This window comes from Anas platyrhynchos, chromosome 3 (genome assembly GCF_047663525.1).
Source record: "Anas platyrhynchos isolate ZD024472 breed Pekin duck chromosome 3, IASCAAS_PekinDuck_T2T, whole genome shotgun sequence".
NCBI classification, from domain to species: domain Eukaryota; kingdom Metazoa; phylum Chordata; class Aves; order Anseriformes; family Anatidae; genus Anas; species Anas platyrhynchos.
This window is the reverse complement of record NC_092589.1, coordinates 72,374,251-72,394,523: the sequence shown is the minus strand read 5'-3', so window position 1 is coordinate 72,394,523 and position 20,273 is coordinate 72,374,251. Positions and strand designations below refer to the sequence as shown.

The 20,273-nt window shown below is 37.0% G+C and overlaps 1 protein-coding gene across 1 annotated transcript in view; it reads right to left on the bottom strand.

Moving 5' to 3' along the window:
* Positions 1-20,273, bottom strand: part of REV3L (REV3 like, DNA directed polymerase zeta catalytic subunit) — a 115,394-nt gene that overhangs the window by 11,372 nt on the left and 83,749 nt on the right. Inside the window, exons 18-23 of the mRNA XM_027454696.3 lie at positions 19,076-19,187; positions 10,439-10,554; positions 5,771-5,889; positions 5,030-5,148; positions 3,941-4,082; positions 899-1,143 (exon numbers count right to left, since the gene is read on the bottom strand). Of these exons, the coding sequence (XP_027310497.2) occupies positions 899-1,143; positions 3,941-4,082; positions 5,030-5,148; positions 5,771-5,889; positions 10,439-10,554; positions 19,076-19,187 (853 nt within the window). The remainder of the gene's footprint in view (positions 1-898; positions 1,144-3,940; positions 4,083-5,029; positions 5,149-5,770; positions 5,890-10,438; positions 10,555-19,075; positions 19,188-20,273) is intronic.

Below are 20,273 nucleotides of genomic sequence, written 5' to 3'. Positions count from 1 at the left end.
GTATAAATCTCAGGTATGAACAAACACACCATCATTTACATTTCTTAGAGACATGCAAAGCACTCTAGGAGAAAAGTAGCAATATATGTCTAAATTCCATACAGTGTAATTTATCTGCCCTGTGTCAATACATTATTTCCAAATGCTGAGTTAGTGGAAGCCTCTAATCGTACCCTAATCCTCTATGGAAACCATGCATGTTTACCAAGTAACATGCTGCATTTATTTTCTTCCTACGACTTCAGAATTTCCAGTCAGAAACTTGAAAGCCTGCTGGTGACACCTAGTAATCACTGCTTGCATCTTCCCATTCTTCCAAATATTGTTTTATAAAGGTAATTATAATGAGAAGTTTCTTTTCTTTTCTTTTCTTTTCTTTTTTTTTTTTTTCAATTAACAGATTTACTGTTAATCTCAATAAAAGGTGCTATATAAAATAATTGTATTTTTTTTCATTTTGAGTAGTTAAGACAAGAGTGAACTGCAACTCTTAAAAGGGGACAACAATTTATGACCATACAGTGGAACAATACTAGTCCAGTTTTGAAAATACAGTAGATTTATGTTTCAATTTATTTTGAAGCAACATTAAAAACTAGCATCAACACAGTAATGCAACATGTGTACACACATGCACATGCACACAAATTACTATTATTATTTTAACAGAACAGAGCCTAATTCTGTCATCAAAAAGCACATACTGATGTGCATGTGTATGTGTGTATACACACATGCACACACCCCCATGGTTGATCTTTACCTTCTCATAACAGAAAATGGTGCTATTCATACACATCCCTAATTTCCAATGACAGTCAAGGGTTCTCAGTATCTTACAAAGCATGCTGAAGTCTCTCCTGAATCAAAGTTTTTAAGAAAAAGAAAAACAACTTACTTTCCTAAGTTTTCAACATGTCCCAGGCAGGTTGAAAAACAGTAGTTGTACGCTATCACAATGGAAGGATATAACGACTGGAAGTCTAATACAAGAACTGCATTGCTGTAGAAGCGGGATTCTGGCTCCATTATTAAGGGAACACACTGAGGGGCTTTCATCTGAGCTCGCTGCTGGATACTGGGTGTCACAGGAATATAATTCATTGGCTTTGCAACACGTAGCATCATGGACTCCACACGATACTGCAAAACAGATTGGATATTGTCATTACAACTAGAATTTCAAAAATGTAGAACAGATATGGACGTATTAAAATTATATAAATATGCACTTACATTTCCTGAATTTAAAGTACAAATAGTTTTCCCAAATAAACAACTATACTCTTATTTTTAACGTATATTTTCTATCACACTTGGAACTTTTCCTTGTGTTTCCTCAGCATTTAGCCCTAACCTTAAAAAACAAAGTACTTCTGATTTGTATCTATGGGAAAACAAACAAACAAATATCCAGCTCAGGGTAGAAATTAAAAATCCAGTAGTCTACAAAAATATTATACAGCAATGCTACAGTCAGTGAATGAGCATTTGCTAATTTTAATTTTTGTTAGACTTACAGAACATTTTTAAAAAAAGATATACTGTACAGTTGGTTTGCTTACCATTTTCCATAGGAGTTTGCAGAGATTTTATTCAAGAAAACAGAAAAATGACAAGCAAGCTGTGTAAGTTAGTAATTGTACTTCCAAGTTTGTGACTGTGCAAGGTAACTACAATATACTTGGCAGCAAGAGAACCAAGGGAAGAATATGTCAGCCCACTTCTAAAGTCATTTTTTTGCATTTAAAGCTTTGTTCTAGGTACCATGATTTCTCCCACATGATGCCACAAATACTACAGGAAGGATAAAATATCAGAAAGTTTAAGTACTTTTACCTTGTTCAAGATATCACAAAATGTCATCTACGGAGGCTGCCACATTAGAATTATCTCTAATCATTTATATATTATTACAACGTTATAGTAAGGCTTTACAAGCACTAATAGCCAGGTACTCATATTATTGGATGTATTTACAATAATAATAATAATAAAAAACAGCTGAAAATGAAGTATATAAATGTCAAAGGACTGAAAATCCTGATTTACCAAGGAACAATCCTACATAATCCTAAAATCCTCTGCTTTGTCAGCAACTAGATAACTCTTCAAAAGCCCTCTGCCTGCTGCTGCCTTCCTTGTGCACACGTGTATCCAGTGATGAGCCGGTCATGGAGCAGAACTGTGCAAAAACTATTTTTTTTTTCCTATTTTTCAGCAAGTTCTTCAACCATCTGACTAATAGCCTATATGCTATGACCACCTCATGTTAGACTTGATTAGTCTGCTATAGAATATCCAAAATAGCTTAACAAAAGAAAAGAAAATCGCCTTTAGAACAGTCTTGTAAAACTTAATGAAAGAAAAATTTTGAAAAGAAAAACGTTAAAATAACTGAAATCCTTTCTTAGTAGAGAAATCCTTTCTAGCATCTCTGTTTCAGATAAGGAGAAAAGGAGCATCTTCCTGAGATGCAGTGATTGTTCTTTGGAGTGAAAAAAGTATTATCTGAGGTAACTTGGAGTTGTTGCAACTGCCATTTCTGTGAACTAGAAAGTTTCAATGATAAAAAAAAAAGTGCACAGAAGGAAAGAGAAAAGAACAGTCAGGATTGAAAATGCTGCATGTTTCTGTTGCTCACTCCCACTCACAGCCATTTGAGAAAATGACAGGCAGAACAGTCTTCACAGGCTGTAATCATGATAGTTTAAGCATATCTATGCTGGCGGTAAGCCAGCCCACCCTCCCTGTCCCTAACTGTGCATTTCTCTTCCCTTGTGGTACTTTTCTGATAGTGGGGTAAGCCAGCTCAGGGAGCTGAACCGGTGAAAAGCCCTTTCTCCTCACCTCCAGCTCCCCACCAGTAAAAGAAAAATCAAAATAGAATAAGGCCAATGTAGCTCTGTACCAGCAAAAACCTCTATGGGGTTGAGAGATGACACAGGCAGTTGCAGTCTCAGAAAGTAAGTGGCAACATTTTAAAATTGGCTTTATTAATTTTGATTTTTTAAAATTGTTAAGGCACTGACTCTAGTTTCTTGCTGCCTTAAGACAATGTTGGTCTGTTTAGGACATTAATTTTTAAGTTGTCTTTCTCTTGATAGAATTTGGCAAAGTAATCAAATCCTGGTCAGCTAGCTGAACGTCTATTAAAACTGAAAGCAGAATGATGGTAGGAAAGAAGAATTATGGTAGGAAAGGAAAGACAACAGAAGCAAAAGTAAGAGTAATTGTCTCCTTGATTCAGGTGCTGTTCAAGGCTCATGTGAAGTCATAAAAACAGCTTAGTTAGCCTCATCAACCAGAACCTGGGCAAGAAAAGCCTTTCTAGTTAATGAAAACTCCTGGGGTCCCAAAGAAAGAGGAAGTTAAATCTGTCCTGCTCACTTTTATTCTGATGCTAGTGTCAAGTTAACAGAACCATGCATCTTGCATGACACATGTACTTAATAAAGCCAGAGCCACTTTTGTCTCATCATCAAATCTTGCTCAGTGGTCTGCTTCACAGGAAATGTCATTTATAACATAGTCAATGCAGCTTTGCCTGCCATGGAAGAAAATCACCTCACCTCGTGATTATAAATATATTTGATTAAATTTCTTTATGTTTTATAAAGTGTTCATTTTCAGACTCATATAAGTGTGAAAAATATCAATCCAAAAAGAAAATTTAGTGCTCTCAAAGTCATTATAGAAGACCCAGTGTAGTAATTATATTTGGGGCAATCTTAACTATTTTTAACAGCTACTTTTAATCTCTGGAGACTAACTATTACTGTCTTTGAATTACCTTTCTTAATGTTTCAATTTCTTGTTATACAAAACAGTCCTCTGACCTTATGAAAATACATACACTGACTCTGAAAATATTGAAGAACTAAAACGTTTTGTAATGACTATTTTGCTTTTGTGAAGTGTAAGGTAAACTAAATCTTACCTGGGAGCCTCTTGTTAATACATGTAAGAACTGAATGCCAAAAAGTCTTGCCATTTCACTTGTTCTGTCAATCAAATCCAGTTTTTCTAATAACTGGAGGTTCCCATGGACCCGGCTAACGTAATGATCAACCATTTTCCATCTGTGAAAGTGAACACCTTGTTATAAACAATCAGGACAATGCTGCTCTTTCTAAGAAAAATGTATTTTTATGACAGCTTATTACAAATGAGCAAATAAAATTTCCCACAGGACATTTTTATACAGCTCTTTCAGAAATGTGGCACACAAGCATACACTTACCTATTCTAAAGATACACACAGAATGTGGTATAGGAACCTAATGCTATGGGATATCTCAATAACATTCTATATCCTGTTTGCCTTACCACCCTAAAGAACTACTAAAATAGAAACCTGAGTTTTTCTTCACCTGTTCCTGTTTGCTTTTTTTCCTTCCCAAGTGGAATTCTGTGGAAACAACCTTCTGTATTTGTTGAATATAAATTTGTAATTTCAACACTAGGCCAAGTTTCCACGTAGTCCAAAAGTATTTAAGAAAACAAAAACATGTTATTGAAGACATTCAAATCAGTACTCACACTATTACTAATTGTTGACATGACACAATACCAAAACACTCCAAGGAAGAATGAAGCCCATTGTGATACATGTCATATACAGATATTTTTAAGCAGCTACAGTTACTCTCTGAACATCTTGTACACTGTTTTGTACTATTCTTAAGCCTAGCTGGCTTGGCATGTACTGTGAAGTAAAACAGAAACCTGCCAGTTCATTAGAAATCCTTCTGATGAATACTACATACCAAATAAAGACCTTACAGAACTTCAGAACAGTAGAGCTATTCAGATAAGTTGAAACTGTAACTGAAAAATAGCTTTGCTTTTTTAAATAGAAAAACAAAGATATCACATTGAGGGTATAACCATACAATAGAACACAACAGGACAGCAAAGTAAGGTCATGTTGCTGTATGTAGACTGTTCGAGTACCTGAGCTAAATTGGTTATTCTAAGAATCTGGCCTTAAAAAGAACAAATAAAAAAACTCGTAAGAATGGATTACCTGTAGACATCCGCCTTGTTATCAAACCAATCAGAAAGAACTCGGAAAGTAAATAAAGGAAAACGCTGATGAAGAACATGAAAGCCCACATTTTCAAAGGTGTAATTCATTAGATTCACCTGAAAAAATGCAGAGAATGTGTTAACATGCATAATGTCTTTCACAGTCAAAGAAATCTATACTTTTTAAAAATGGTAACAACTAATTACCTTTCTATGAGCATTCTTTGTTACCAAAGTGTATCAACATTTATATTTAGAAGTCCCTAACTATTTACAAGTCATGAAAGAATATCCCTCATCAAACGAAAAGACCACATAGAATTAAATAGATCACAAAGATCAGTTTGGTCAGAACAAAGTCTGTTAAGACTCAATTGAATGTACGGTCACAAACAGCAGAATGGGTATGAGAACTCAAAATAATTTCAAGTATTTAATTTAGTACAAGCACCATACTAGCTGACTTGCTATAACTCGTAAGTTGTTCTCAAGACCCACAAAGAAGTGTAAAGGAGTATCATTAAGAAACAATACTGGAAGAGAATGGTTTCAGTATTTTACATTTTAGTGCTATGCAAAATCCATTCTCACAGAGTGGCAGACAGCTGTATTTGAAAGGGTATTAAAAAACAAAAAAGAAAAAGCTATATAAACTATATGAAATTTTCAACAAACTCTCCAATAATTTAAAAAAAAAACACACATAAATTTAACACACTGAACTGTTTTTTAACATTACCTCATTTCTCATCATTCTCCAAATATTTAAGGTAATTCGCCCAACAATATTTATTTCACTCATTGTATCTGACCCATATTCATCCAGCTCAGCTGAAAATCTGTTCTCCTTCTTATCGTCTAAAGACATTAAAAGAAAATACATTTAGACAAGTTATAGTACAGTCAACATCAGATCAAGTTATCTCTGCCCATTTGAGCTGCTGAGAAAAATAAGAATTCCTAAAAACTGTTACTGTTTGTACAAGATAATTTATTTACCAGTCTTCCATAAAATTGCTAAATAAAATTCTTCCATGTTTTTGCAGTCTTGCACACCCTTCTGAAGATAACTCTTACTTTGGGTTAATTGAAATGGTGTCCATGGCAATATATTCTCTGTAGCGAATATATTGGCTAAGCAGTGCTGAATGTTACTTGAGAGCTAGTTGCACGCACGTTAGTGCACAATACACACACATGAGAAAAATGATATCTGTCCTAAGGAGTTTCTAATCCAGGTTTTACTTTTCATGATCTTACACAATCGGAATCAAGTCATGGGAGAGAAAACTCAGCACCTTTTATATTGTGAAAGCAAAACAGAGTGGGAGCAGGTGGACATAAGTTCTGGACAACACAAATGGAGAGAAAAGGATACAGGAAGGAACAAATGCAGAGGCAGAAGGAACAATCTGACTCTTTCTGTAACAGTGACTACTGTAGAGGAAAGAACCTCTTATGCCTTCTTTTTTGAAATACTACTACACAAGAGAGGACAGCTCTTTTGGTACATGTCTTTCTTTCAGTAAAGCTAAGGCTACAGCTTTGACATTCCTTCCTGAGTTTACATAGATGTTTTTTTTTAAAATGCACAATAGAGTTTAAAATTCAATACAAAAACACACTGTATTGTTAGATACATTGATCACGGTGCTTTTAGGGCTACCTCCACAAACCTCCAGCCTTGTTCCTTCTTATTAGTTTAATGGAAGAAGAAAGCATTTTGAGGCAATTTCCCCACAATTCTACATTCATATCCATTTTTCAACTGTTGGTTGTGTATTCTCACTCTATCAGATATGTCTGTACAGCATCCTACTCACAAAAACTCACAGTTGCTCTACAGCTGGTATGGGGAATATCACCAGGACCATTTGAGCCTCTCTGGAAACAAAGTACAGAGAAGGAGAACTGGGCAGTCTTCCTACCTTTCAAGTGTGTGAGATGAAATGAAAAGAAATCTCCTCTCATCCTCTGTTCCCCACATCCTATCTTTGAGTTGTGATGCAGAAGAGGAAACAGGAGGCCACAGTGCACACACAAAATGCCACTACGCACAGGCACAGTACTCACTTCTCTTGTGGTGTGTCCTAATGACTTATGAATAGTTCACTTGTAAATGGCTTAGGCAGCACCAGACTCAGCCAATAAAGCAAAACCAGAGAGAAGTCCAGCTTTCTTTTGTTAAGTTGAAATCACGGGAAAGGGAAGGAAAAGTACCTTCCATCTTTATTTCAATAGGAGGAAAGAGGAGCATGCTGCTTGAAGGAGCACTTCCTGTTCTGAAAATACAGCATGTGAAGAAGGGAGGGAAATATGAAGCATAGGGGTTGGAAAAGCAAGAGGAACATAGATGGGGTAAAAACCATGGACAAGAAGGCCACAAAGCAACACAGAACACACTTGTATGTTTATGGTCATGCATGCAAGCCAACACTTTTGGCATGACACTTTTGGGAGGAGTTCAGTGTGAATTTCCTTATCTTTCTCTTGTGGTTCAACAACAACAGCAAAAAGATCAATTACTCACCTTACAATAACCCTGGTTCTTAGAAATATTTTAAGTGTTACGTATTCCACTTCTGGGTGTACATCTAACACCTAACACAAGAACTCATGTACCATGAGTAACAGTGCTGTGGAAATCATGTCTATGTCCTGCATGCCCTCTTGCACTTTATGTCCAAAGGTATCAAGTGCTACAACCCTTTATTCCTTCACTAGAGCTAAACCCAAGCTGTGTAGGGAGGACTCCACAGGTGTAGGGATGGAAGTCTGACTCTGAAATATATAGGGACATCACCAAGAACCAGACAGTTCCTAGAGAGGTAACCCTTCTTCAAGGAACTCTTCATGTGTATTCCACATCTAGTAATTCGAACAACAGCTTATGCTATGAAGGTGTGTACTAACGAGAGCTTTGCTGATGTAGCTGTTGGTTCTGCAACAACCAAAGTGCAGGCAAAGTTGTCTTGCAAGACAAAAGCTGTGATTTGGCCTTTGAGAACAAAAGCAGACACACGAGTTGATGAACTGAAGTTATGAGCCCATCCTGAAATGAAAAGATGGTTGAGTCGTAATTCCACAGCAGAGCAGTAAGCCCTTGTGATCTTTGGAGGTTTAGGAAACCTTTGAGTGCAACGCTTAGCATTACTCTTCCTGAAGAGATTGCTAATCTCAAGGTAGGTCAAAAGGTTTTCTGAACATCCTTCAATACATCTTAAGATCGTACCCAAAGGCATTATTATTGCAACCACTGTATCACCTCAGTTCAAGCCATCAAAGGAATTTAATAACAAGGTTCATCCAATTAGCTATTTTTCCTGCAGCACAAATTTGAGATCTTTGGGCTGAAAAGAGAAACTTGTTGTGACCTTTGATGACCAACTCACACTTAAACTGTTATGTGCTCCTGCTTTTGATAGATTAAATGCTTAGAAATAGAGTGAGATCCAGTTAAAAGCAACTTGCAGCTGAAGACGTAAATTTGTTCTTATGTTTTCTTGTTCCTGGGTGGTCTCTGTAACTCAGACATTTTCTAAACAAGTCATAGGTACCAAGAGTATCCAAAGTTTTGAAAGTATAAAAGGAGTGCACAAACATTCAAACTTCAAGGAAGGAGTGAGTGAACTTAGCTCCTCTAAAACATGTTCTTCTCCTGCCCAGGCAGACAGGATGCCAAGATAAAAGATGCTATTGCTACGTTGGTAAGTCCAAGGATGCAGCCATCCTGGTATCATGTTCTACCATGTACCCAAAAGCAGATGCCTCAGAAATAGGGGAAGCAAATTACAGATAATCTCTCTAAAGCTCTTCTAACTTCTAACAATTTGCAGCCTCCTCGGCCAGACATTACTTTCATATACACAATAGTACCCAATGGATTCTTCTTCCAATAATTTCTCTCTTGTAGCTAACAAACTTCAAGCATTCATAATATCTTCCGGCAAGGAGCTCAATAGTTCAACAAGCCAGGGATGAAAAATCAACTCCTATTCCACAGCTGCCATTTGCTAGCTTCATTTGATGATTTCTGGTTCTTGTATCAGAAAAAAAATCATGACCAACCAAGCCATATTTCCCTTTATATCCCCTCAAGATTTCACAGGATTCTTACTGAGCTCTGTCTGTTCTGGAATCATACCTTCCTAAATCATTAGCCACATTTGACTTACCCTCCTCCTGTTTACCAGTTCTCCTATATCCATTCTGATTGGCAAGAAGAGGCTAGAGCTGCACTATTTCATGTACTAGCACACTACAGATTTTTACGTGTATATTTCTTGTTTCCCATTTTCTTTTCTCCATAGCTTCTAATAATTCATTTGCTCTTTCAACCATTACAGAGTAACAAGACCAAGTTTTTAAAAAGGACAATCACAGGCAAGCACTTCTTATTTCATGGCTATTTAGTTTCTGTACAGATCTCTGACAAGAGCCCTGTAAAAAGCAGTTTAAAAAAAAAAAAAAAAAAATCTGATGTCCCTCATCCACATTTTTTTGACAACTGCAAAGAGCTACAACACATTTTTTAGGCAGTTTTTTACTTTATAGAGCTATCTTGAATTTTCTCAGGGGCAATATATTTATCCAGCTGTTCACTAATTGCAGTCTTCAGAATTATAGTTTCTATTAATTGGCTAAGTACAGACACCAGCCTGACTACTCTCCTGGATAACTTTCCTCAGGTTCTCGAGAAAAAAACACTACCACAAAGAGATCTTTTTCTGAATGCTGAAGGAAAGCACCAGCAATTGGAACAGTAGAACTTCCCCGAAGCACAAGACTGGCTATTTAAAGCAAGGCTTTTATTACAGGGCTGCTGACCAGGACAAATGGTGCTCAGCAGCATCTTTATGTCCTTGTACTCCAGTCAGAGAAACCGCGTACTGTGATTGTGGTGGTTACCCTGAATGACACAGGTATGACTGAAGCCAAGGAGAAGCAAGAGGGAGTAGCAGAAGCACCACCAAGAACTGAAAACTGTCTGTAATTTCTTTATGCTAAGGAATTACAATGAGAACTAACAGCAAAAGATACGCAACGCACAGAAACAGGGACTGTTCTTCAGTGATGAGCTTCAGCAGCTCTACACCCTTTCGACTTTGGGATGCAGCAGAGCATGCAAAATGGGGGCCTGGCAAGAAAACACACGCAACTATTCAAAATGAGCTTAGGTTCATGCATAAAGGACACACCCAGAAGTGGAATACACAGGAAATTTCAAGACTCAGAAAACACCGAAAACCAGCATCTTTTTGTGTGTGTGATTATAGGTATAACAACACAAGAGCAACAACAAAAAAGAGGTCCATATGAAAAATTACCGTGCATTGTTTATGTGTTTATTTTTAGATTTCAACTCTTTTCTGTTGGAACTGAACTGAAACCCTACATAGTTACTTACCTGGCACACGAGAAATCATCTGGCATAAATCAACATTTAATGCAGCAGCCCTCTGCAAGAGATAACCCCAGGAATGCATCTGGACTTCATAGCCTAACAAAATGTCTGGGTCATATCTAGAGAGGGGGGAAAAAGGAAAATGAGCTTCATATTATTTAAGAAAATATTTTCCATGAGCAGAGAACAAATAGGATTTCATTCTAATCATGGTCAAAAGAGCATTTTCATAGCATTCAAGTGGAAAAAAAAATAGGAGTAGTATTTTCATTGGGAAAGCAATTCTTTTTTATATACTTCTGTTAATTCAGCCTTTACGAATAAAGAACAAAATCTAGATCTATCAGGTTTTAGGTATTCTGTATGAAGTGTGACTGCCTGCAGAACCCGCAGTGAGGTGTAGTCAATTCCTCAAACTTTGCTGTATTATTTTTCTTTATGAAACAGAGTAGAATTTGCTACTTGGCTACTCAAATGTTTTGCAAATACCAGTGTGTCCTGCATGATGTCGTGGATTTTATAATAATCAGAGGACATTGCTGGTCCTAAATGATGGCCCTGTTGGGAAAGTTACAACTGACAGCTGAGTGAGCTGTCAGCGACATGAGCAAGGCAACCTCATCTGCCAGTTCTATTTAAATACCTCTTACTTTAAGGTAGCCTTTTCTTTCTGTAAGATACACAGCAAAAACTGATTTTATGCTGTACTTCATGCTAGGTAGAATATTTGACTCACTCAGGTATAGGAGAAAGACAAGACAGTTGTTTTTCAACACTGTCACTGCCTATCTCCAGTTCAGGCCTCAGAGAGGAGTTGACTAGACAGACGGACAAGCAAGGTGGTTTCAAATCAAAGTGCAGGTAGGAATTAAGTCAGAGGAGCCCGTTTCATCTATCTTTTGAATAGGCACTATTAATAATGGAAGTCATGATTTGGGCAGCTGGTCACTTGTAGGAGAAGAGCTTAAGAATAACTTTGTTGTGCTGGGCAGAAAAAGGCTGCCCAAACAGATTTCTGTTATTTTTATAGCCAAAAAAATAATAATCTGGGTTTTGAGTCCCAGTAGGCAGGATTCAATACAGCTGAATGATGACAAGGAGGTAGAGGACTGCACAATATGTGAGGGTCCTGTACCCACAATCCACGCCCAACTCCACAACAGGATACAGGCTTGTAAGCCTTGGTTATGGAACAAGTCAGGTCCCTGGCTTATGGACAGGATCTCTACTTTTTACATCCTTAAACACATCAAGCTAAAGTGAGGTCACAGATATGACAAATGAAGATTTAGACTTTCATTTAATAAGGAAGTGTCTCCTTGCATAATATATGTCCCAGCCAAAGGTGCATGACAAGTCTCTCTAAAGTTAAGCAGCTACTCTGAGAGTAGCTCTACAAGAGGCTCTCCACATGTCTGCCACAGACACTGACATTTTGTGAAAAATACATGGAAAAGTATCTGAATCTTCTAACTCAGTGCGACCATCTCCTTATTACGGTTTGGGCTTTTGCATCACCTCAGAAAAGCTGCAAAACCTTTTTTACCATCTACTCCTACCTCTGAAAGAAAAGCTTTTATACAATTTTTGTTAAAGCAGAAGATTTTAAAGTAATTTTTTGATTTATTGCATTCTAAAGACATTAAAAGAACCAGCACTATGCATTTGGGGGATGTTTTGCTATTTGCTTTTAATGTCACATGAATGATTCTTTGTTTCTGGATACAGGTAACGATCATCTGGAGCAACAGAAATAAAAATACTAATTTCTGTTCTCCATTCTAACAGTACATAGTGGCACAAAACAGAAGTTACTTGGAACGGACAAACAAATGAATTTAGCCTGAATTTAGCAGAATCCCAGTGTCAAGAAGAATGATCACTATTTGCTGATCAACACAACACACAATGATTGTCAGCTGAGGTTCTGAAACTATGGATAGCTTTGATCTAAGATTTGAAACCAAAAGGAATCATATAGTATTTTACATAATCATACAGGAAACATTAAAACATTAACACATTTTCATGCTAATTCTTGTAACTAAACTATCCAGGTACCAGCTTTATTTACATTCATATTTGAAAACTGGTTTCACACTGTCCAACATGGAAAACACTTGTGTATTTTAAGCAGGTCAAGATGTTACACAGACTAGTTCTACAACAGATGCACGCTTGAATGAGAAACTTGTGAAAAACTGCTTATGTGATAAGAAAACAGCATCTATTATGCCATGGGTTGCTTGTTCTCTTACTTCAGTTCTGAACAGAAAGCAGCATACTATTTGGAAGCAGCAAGTCACTGTAACTATACTAGCAGCTACCATCTGTGATGAAGGAAGTGTTTTGTATTTTTCCTTGCAGAAGTAATGTATTACCTCCCCTCACTTCCTACTTATTCAAAATTTGGTGGGTATTACATTCTTACTGCAAATACTCCTGCTTGTATTGCAACTGAATACAACATTCAATCGCTTCCTGCATTAATCTTACTGTTCACTTTTAAGCTAGTGAATAAAGCAACCTCTGTAAACCATCTGCATGTAATCCCAAGAATTGTTTCTCTGGTATGCTTCAGATTGGAAGATGTTCTACAAGATGAGACATTAAAACACTTCAGTTTATGTTTTCAGATACATGCTTTTTCTTACATGAATAAACTGCTGGTCTAACTTAAAATACGTACTTTGACACAGCGTTAGTGTAAATTTACATAACAAGTTGGAAAATTTATCACTCAAAAGATTAAAACATGAATGTGCTGGTTTTGAACTCAGTCTTGCATTGGCAAGCTATGTAAAGGTTGCCTGTAATGGCACATTATTGAGTCAGAGATTATCCTCTGCAGTGCATTACCTACCCTGCTTTTCCTCCCCATTCCAACTAATGTAGGCATCTGAAGTTTTATAAACTGATCTCATTCTTGTCAATGAAGAAAAAGTTTACCTTTGGGTAAACTATCCCTTATATTTTAGTCACCTCTCACAGAGTAAGATCTGGTTCTTTCCACTTAACATACATTGTGATGAGGGTACTAGCTATTTCGATACTGACTATTAAGTACTATTAAGTATTTCTAGCTTTCAGTCAGATGGCCCTCATATAAAAGTTATCTGCATGGAAAATTGAGGCAGAGTAGCTAGCAAATGGTAATTTCAGACTGTAGTGTAAATTCCCTGTAAACACAGGGACATGAGATGCTGCTGTTTCCTGACCATTTTCTTGCTGATCAACTGTTTCAATTTATGCAGCAATATTGCCCTCTCAACATTGCCAGCATGTCATTTGTAGAGAGCTCCTGCGGTATTTTTTTTGGCTATTTGAGAACAGGTGCCTGGAGCTAAAAGATGACATTATTTCAAATGGAGTAAAGAATAGGTAAACCCAAGGTTTAGCCAACGTGGGGAGAGCTCAACCAAAGTTTATCTGTCTCTTTCTCTCCCCATTTCATGTTGTGCCATAAAGAAGAGAGGCTGTGAGCTAAGGAGAGGACAAATCCATATTCCTCATTTTCCTTTCTCCCAATTTTTATAGTATACTATCCAGTTGGTCTTCACCACCAGATTAAACTGTCTTATTACAAGAAATTGTAATGAGACCAGCGTTTACACCTGCAAGAAACTACTAAGTTGCAGCCCTGATACTTGAAAGCCGTTGGCTAGAACTAACATGACAGGAATATGAGGTGTGCCTGCCAACACAGTGCTCTTTTGTTAAAAGGATGGGCCCTGATACTGCTTTGCATGCTGTTGCCAGTCTCTCTGCAAAGACGAAAAGCAGCATTCGTACTGGCAGGATTTGAACACGACAGCATTAGCATTCAACTCATACATGCTGCAGGGAGAAGAAATAAAATTATTTTCCTTTCTAGCTAAGTTGTATGTGCTGTTATGCCATCTCTTCCACTTTCTCATCTGATAATTTCATGAATGAATTCTAAAGCTCCCAATTATGCCTTCCCTTCTATTATGAGTCTGCTTTTCCTGACTGTTAATTTTCTTCCAGCTAAAATTGAGAGAAAAAGGGGGAAAAAAATTAGGCCAGACCTACAACACAGACAAAAGCAGAATACTTGGTGACTCAAACATATAACTGAAATCTCAGAACATTTTCCCAGTTTGCTCTGGACAACAAAAATCCATGAAGTTGATAAAGGACATTAAGCAGGGATGTTTACAGGAATACTCCCCAGAAGATGGTACTAGCCTGGGAAAAGAAGGTTAGATTAACAAACACATCTCTATTTTGTACAGGAAATGTTGCTAGAGCATTTACAGAAGAACAAACATAACGCATTGGATTTAATACAAAATTTTGATTAGCATCGTATCTTACAAGAAAAACATCAGACAAAACATTTAAACATTAAGTATTAACAACTAAATAAATTGCAAATGATGCATACTCCCAAAGTTTAAAGAAATTCTTATAGCTTTATTCTGGTTTTTGTACTTTTACCAGAAACTACTTCCATGGGGACAAAGCGCAGTTGGTGGCTAGTGAGCGACAAGTAACAGTGAATCTACTACTTCCTTATTTAAGCCCATTCTATTTACAAATCCTCTGTGTGTCACAAAGATGGGGACTGTGCATTCCCACATAGAGTCCCCAAATCTTGCTCCTCTCAGAATTGCAGGACCAGCCCTTTTCTGCTACCTGGTGGTATTTGCACTTACAGAAGAAAGGCATAATTTGCCTAAAACTGAAAGAGAGGCCCAGACATTTAATTTCTCTTTCATGGGAATCCACTGCTCCATCAGGCTTGGATATCTCTAGTTTTCCTGCCATTTTCTTTGTTAACCTCTCCAAGACAAACATTCCTGTAGCATTCCCTTCCTTCTCCTCCAACAGCCAGCTTTTCTGTGTTTTGTACAGACTGGTTTATGGAGCTATGTGAATGTGTTTACCCATCTTTGTGCCCTTAGATTCAGAGAGGTAGTTCTGTTTTACTTCTTTGCAAGCAGACATTCTTCCGATTTTTCTCCTACTCACTGCAGCTGACACCTTCTGATAAAGAGGGGGTCTATTCAGGATGGTTGTCCAGGTAGCATCACTGAATACTTTAATACAGCAATATGGATACAGGCTCCATATCAAGGGGGGAAAAAAAAAAAGAAAAAAAGAAAAGAAATTCCCCTATTGCAAATTTAAAGAGCCTACAACTCCTGTGCTTGGCTCTCTGTGATACTAGATCACCCTTGCTGGCTGCACGAGGTGGAAAGGAGGTTGTTTCTCAGTTGCTTTATGCCAGCTTTGAGCTCTGGTCCTACTTTCCTGTTTACAGAGGATAGCTTACCAAAGATGGGAAAACTGGACATATGTATGTGAAGCTTCCTCTTAAACTCCAAGACAGCTGTTAGGGTACCAAGAACCACTTTAATTGTGCTTTTCTTTGTTGCAAGTACTTGTTGTTTACTCTTCCCTGCCTCCTCCAAACTCACGTCTCTGGCTCTTCATTTCCAACTGCTCTCTCTCTCAGCCTTCAAGCAAAGCAGTATTTCAGTATCTTTTAGAATTCTCAAATTTCCTGTGCAATGATGTGCTTTCTTTTAGCTGTTCTTACATAGATTTTGATACCCACACTTGTATGTACTTCCATTTCACAGCTGAATCACACTCAGTAATAATCTAGAAATAAAGGTACTTATTGCCCTCAATATTTGGACAAATATGGTAGTTTTCAGCACAGACAAAATCACTGATCGTGATTCCAGACAAGGAACAATCAAGTTTTCTTCTGCTCTACAGATCTCAAGATGACAATTTAATTTGCCAACTGCCCCTAATTAATTAGAGACAACCTCTAACTTCTGTTCATTTCACAGGAGAACAATTAACCTGGTGTTTAAGGCATTTGCTTTGTCTTGTTGGAAAAATGCTTATCTTGCTGTGCTCATTCAGATCTAGTAAACAGTTTTACAGTGGAATTTTAACTCAATCCAACTTCAGCTAATCAATTCCACTGAACTTTCTGAAGCATTATTTGTCTTTGATGAACATACAAAACAGCAACTTTAACTCCACTATAAAAATTAGCTTTGGGAAACACTCTTCATTGACAAAGGACCAGTGATACAGCCCAAGAATAAAATGTCATCAAGCATTAAAATCTCGCTGATCACTGAATCATAAAACGACTTAGGTTGGAAAGGACCTTAAAGATCATCTAATTTCAACCTCCCCATAATTGGGGATCTCCCAACCCTGTAGCAGAGATCTATCACCCTAGTTTATTTTAGCATCTCTGTCCCTCAATATCAACCAGCACATTGTAAAGATTATTTATATAGCTACTCTGTGTCATTTACCATTTGTGTATTTCTGATGGAAGAAGAGGCTGCTGAGCTAAGTGATAAAGTAGTATTTGCTAAGTTGCATAAAGCAAACTTTTCCCAGAATCACCTCTCCTCTCCTCATCTGTATGCTGAAACAGTGGTTAAGAATTCTATAATTTGCTCTACCAGAATTTACATCTATTGACAAAAAGTGACAGAATCAACCACTTCTAATATTCAAGGACCCGAACAAAGGCCTAAACAGAGAAATGAAAGATTGGAACTTGAAACAAATGAGTATGTTCCACAACGTCACATATATGAAATAAGAGCAAGAATTAGGCCAACTGATAAGTGAATGACTCGAAATGGGAACAAGAATTCTTCAATTGGACAGCATAAGACAATTCCTCCCACAGATGATGTACTCTGTTTGGTGTACCAACAAGCTGGTATTGACAATCAAGACTGAATGGAAGTTCTGTCATTCACTCTAGCCTGATGTATTGCTCCATGGGCCTCAAGTGGTAATGCTTCTTGAACATGGCCCAATTGTTTTCTTTCTCTGACCTATGAGACCTTCTATTAAGTGGACCTACCAGAATAACCAGAGTACCTAGTTTGTGCTGGAAAAAAATAGCTTAAAAAGAGCAACAGAAGGTTATTTTAGAAAAAATTCCTGAAGCTGAAAGTTTTCATTAAAGCCGTTGGCTTGTTCATTTCCTCTTGAGGAAGACTTCTGCAGTCCACTACTTTTTAATCAGGCAGTTTTACAATTCTTCCATCAGTTAAAGCTACTCTGAGCCTAAACCTTTGTTTTGTGATTATGAACTATTTACTCCAGCAAAATGTCATACTTCCTTTGGCCCATGCTACAGAAAATAAGAGGGAAAAAGAGCTTCAGTTCGTAGATGCGGTCCAAGTTTTAAAAGCATGTTCATAGAAAATTCAGTAGAAGTTTGACTCCTTAGGTCATATTGCATAGATGGAGAAGGGAAGTAGACTAAGAAGAAATATATCAGTCTCCTTCTCCATAAATAGATCAAATCTTTTGTATTCTGGGAATACAAGTTATCTAACTCAATCTTTGAAGATAAATTTGTTGAGTCAAAAAGGTTTACTAGCACTGTGTGGAAAGAGAGCATCTCTTATGAGATTCGTCCGTCAGTAACCTAGTATAGTCCATCTTGGAGTACTACAAAAACTGCATGCTTTTTTCATCCAGTAATGCATTCAGTATGCACAGCTGTAGACTTCTTCTGTTCTTCAGCAATAAATATATATCCTAACTGCTCATTTCTCTCTCCTATACTCACTCGTTAATGTTTCCCACAACTGGTGGAGGATTTTTCATTTATTGGCAGCTTCTCATTCTCAGTAATTTTCCTAAGTTTGATGGAGCACTAGATTTCCAAGAAAGAGAAAAATAAAATTATTTCCTTACCTGAATTTTGTCTTCTCTGAACAAGGATCTGCTGCTCTGTCAGGACCCACCCTGTGCTGGTTGCATTCAGCAACTCTTTTTGTATTCTGGCTTCACGGGGTTGGTCATTGCCTTTCTCATCAGAGGTTTTCTGGTTGGAGAGAGAAAGAATTGCAAATGTACTCTGCCTAGTACACATTTTTTTCTTGAGCCTGTATTCCAGCAGGGTGACTCTTAGTTTAAATCTCTTTATTTTTTCCTGGCAATTTCAAGGCTTTGCACTTCTGTCAGTAGGGCCTGAAGGCCTACTGTGGTATTGTGGAGTCTGTGGTTCCTACCTGCTCACAAAGCCAAGGGCTGCAAAACAGGCCTCCCAGCTTTGGTGAAGATGGGGAAAACCAGCAGTTTTCCAAGTCTGTTAGAGCAGGGGATTTCCATTCAGAGAAGACAAAACTAATGAAGGAAAATAATTTTCAACTACTGGTTATTGTAATTTGTCCACAGCAGTTTCAGTATCATGTAGGGTTTTTATGCCTTGCCTCAGAGTCCCTAGAAAAATTCTTCCTGTCTAAGGGGTTTTCTGTAGCTCTCAGCACTGTTAATATGTACTATTCTGAGAGTTTGAGAGAGAGATGTGTGATGAATTCTGGTATTAACAGGAAAGGTTCTATGTTAAAGAAGATTACCGATATGGCTGATTAGTTTCAAGACTGTAACTCAGCTGCTTAAGAGGATCTGAATGTGCTTGCTGTCAGAGAAAAGGAAAAGCAGAAAAGTATTTTTATTCAAAAGACCACCATGCTTGTCCACTCTAGAAATAAGCCTTTGAGGGAAACAACAACAACAAAAATCAGTATTTGAGAGACTGGTAGGGGTTGAAGGAACTAAATCTGCTGTACCAAGCCTGAAAAATAAAAGCAGAACGTACAGATATGCTACCTTTTTACAATATTCACTACTTCCTGGAAAAGAGTTCTTTCATCAGTAGCGTAACTGACTTCTAGTCCTGTAACTCCAGATCTTGTGAGCAAGGGTGCTTGGTCTCTGCTCCCTAGAAAATAAGTAAAACAAATCATTACATTTTAGAATGAATTCCATGACTTCAGTCAATAATACTGCTATTAGAATAAAACATTAAAAAATGATAAAATAAAATAAGGAACACATCTATTTTAATCTTTAACATTAATTATTAACACAATTAATTCCAGAAATTTATTCTGTTCGTCTTGGGTGGAAACGTTTGTTCTTTTCACTTTGTAAAATTACACTACAGTGGTAATCTCACACAAATTCTTACATATAAATGAATTTAATTCAAAAGATGTGTCACCATTTTAAATGTACAAGAGTCCAGATATCAGAGAATTATTTTTGAATAAGAAATATTAAAGGACTATATGACAGCTCAGACAATGTTTTCATGCAAAATATGTATTTTAATTGCTAGCTTAGAGTAGTTCTTTGTAAAATACTTTAAGGAATGGAAATGCTACATAATAGTATAGTTTTGTTTTTCAGTACACTTCTTAAAAACACTGTGAAGTCACCAGTAGAAATGGAAAACCATCAGCAAGTGTGCTCACAGTCTCACAGTGCAAATTAAGAGTGCCTACACTGGTAATGTGTGTGTAACAGCTAAATTCATGTTCATGTAGGAACTGAGCATTTGCCTTTCTGAATACAAAAAAAAAAGTGAATAATAATACACAACACATACTCTGTCTCTTCATTTTCTCTGTACAACAGATTGTAATATCTCTGATTAAGGTAACAATCTGCGGTTTTTAAAAGGCATTCAGCTTTGACACATTCTTAAGATCCTGATAATTAAAAAAAAACACCACATGCTTTCAGAAATAAATGTTAAAATGAGTACTGTAACTTGCAAAGCAATAATAATACAAAAAGGGAAAAAAAAAAGGTGTATCTTAATGTCAAGTCACTCCACATGGAATTCAAAAAGTTCTAACCAAGAAAATACTGACAGCCCACATCAATGAAAGCAAGAAATGTCACACGAACATTTAAACATCATTTCATTTCACTAATAAAAACAAATCAGAACCTTTTTTTCAGAATATTATTGGAACTCTTTACAGAAAGCTTTTTCTTGTTAATTTATCAGACTGGCACG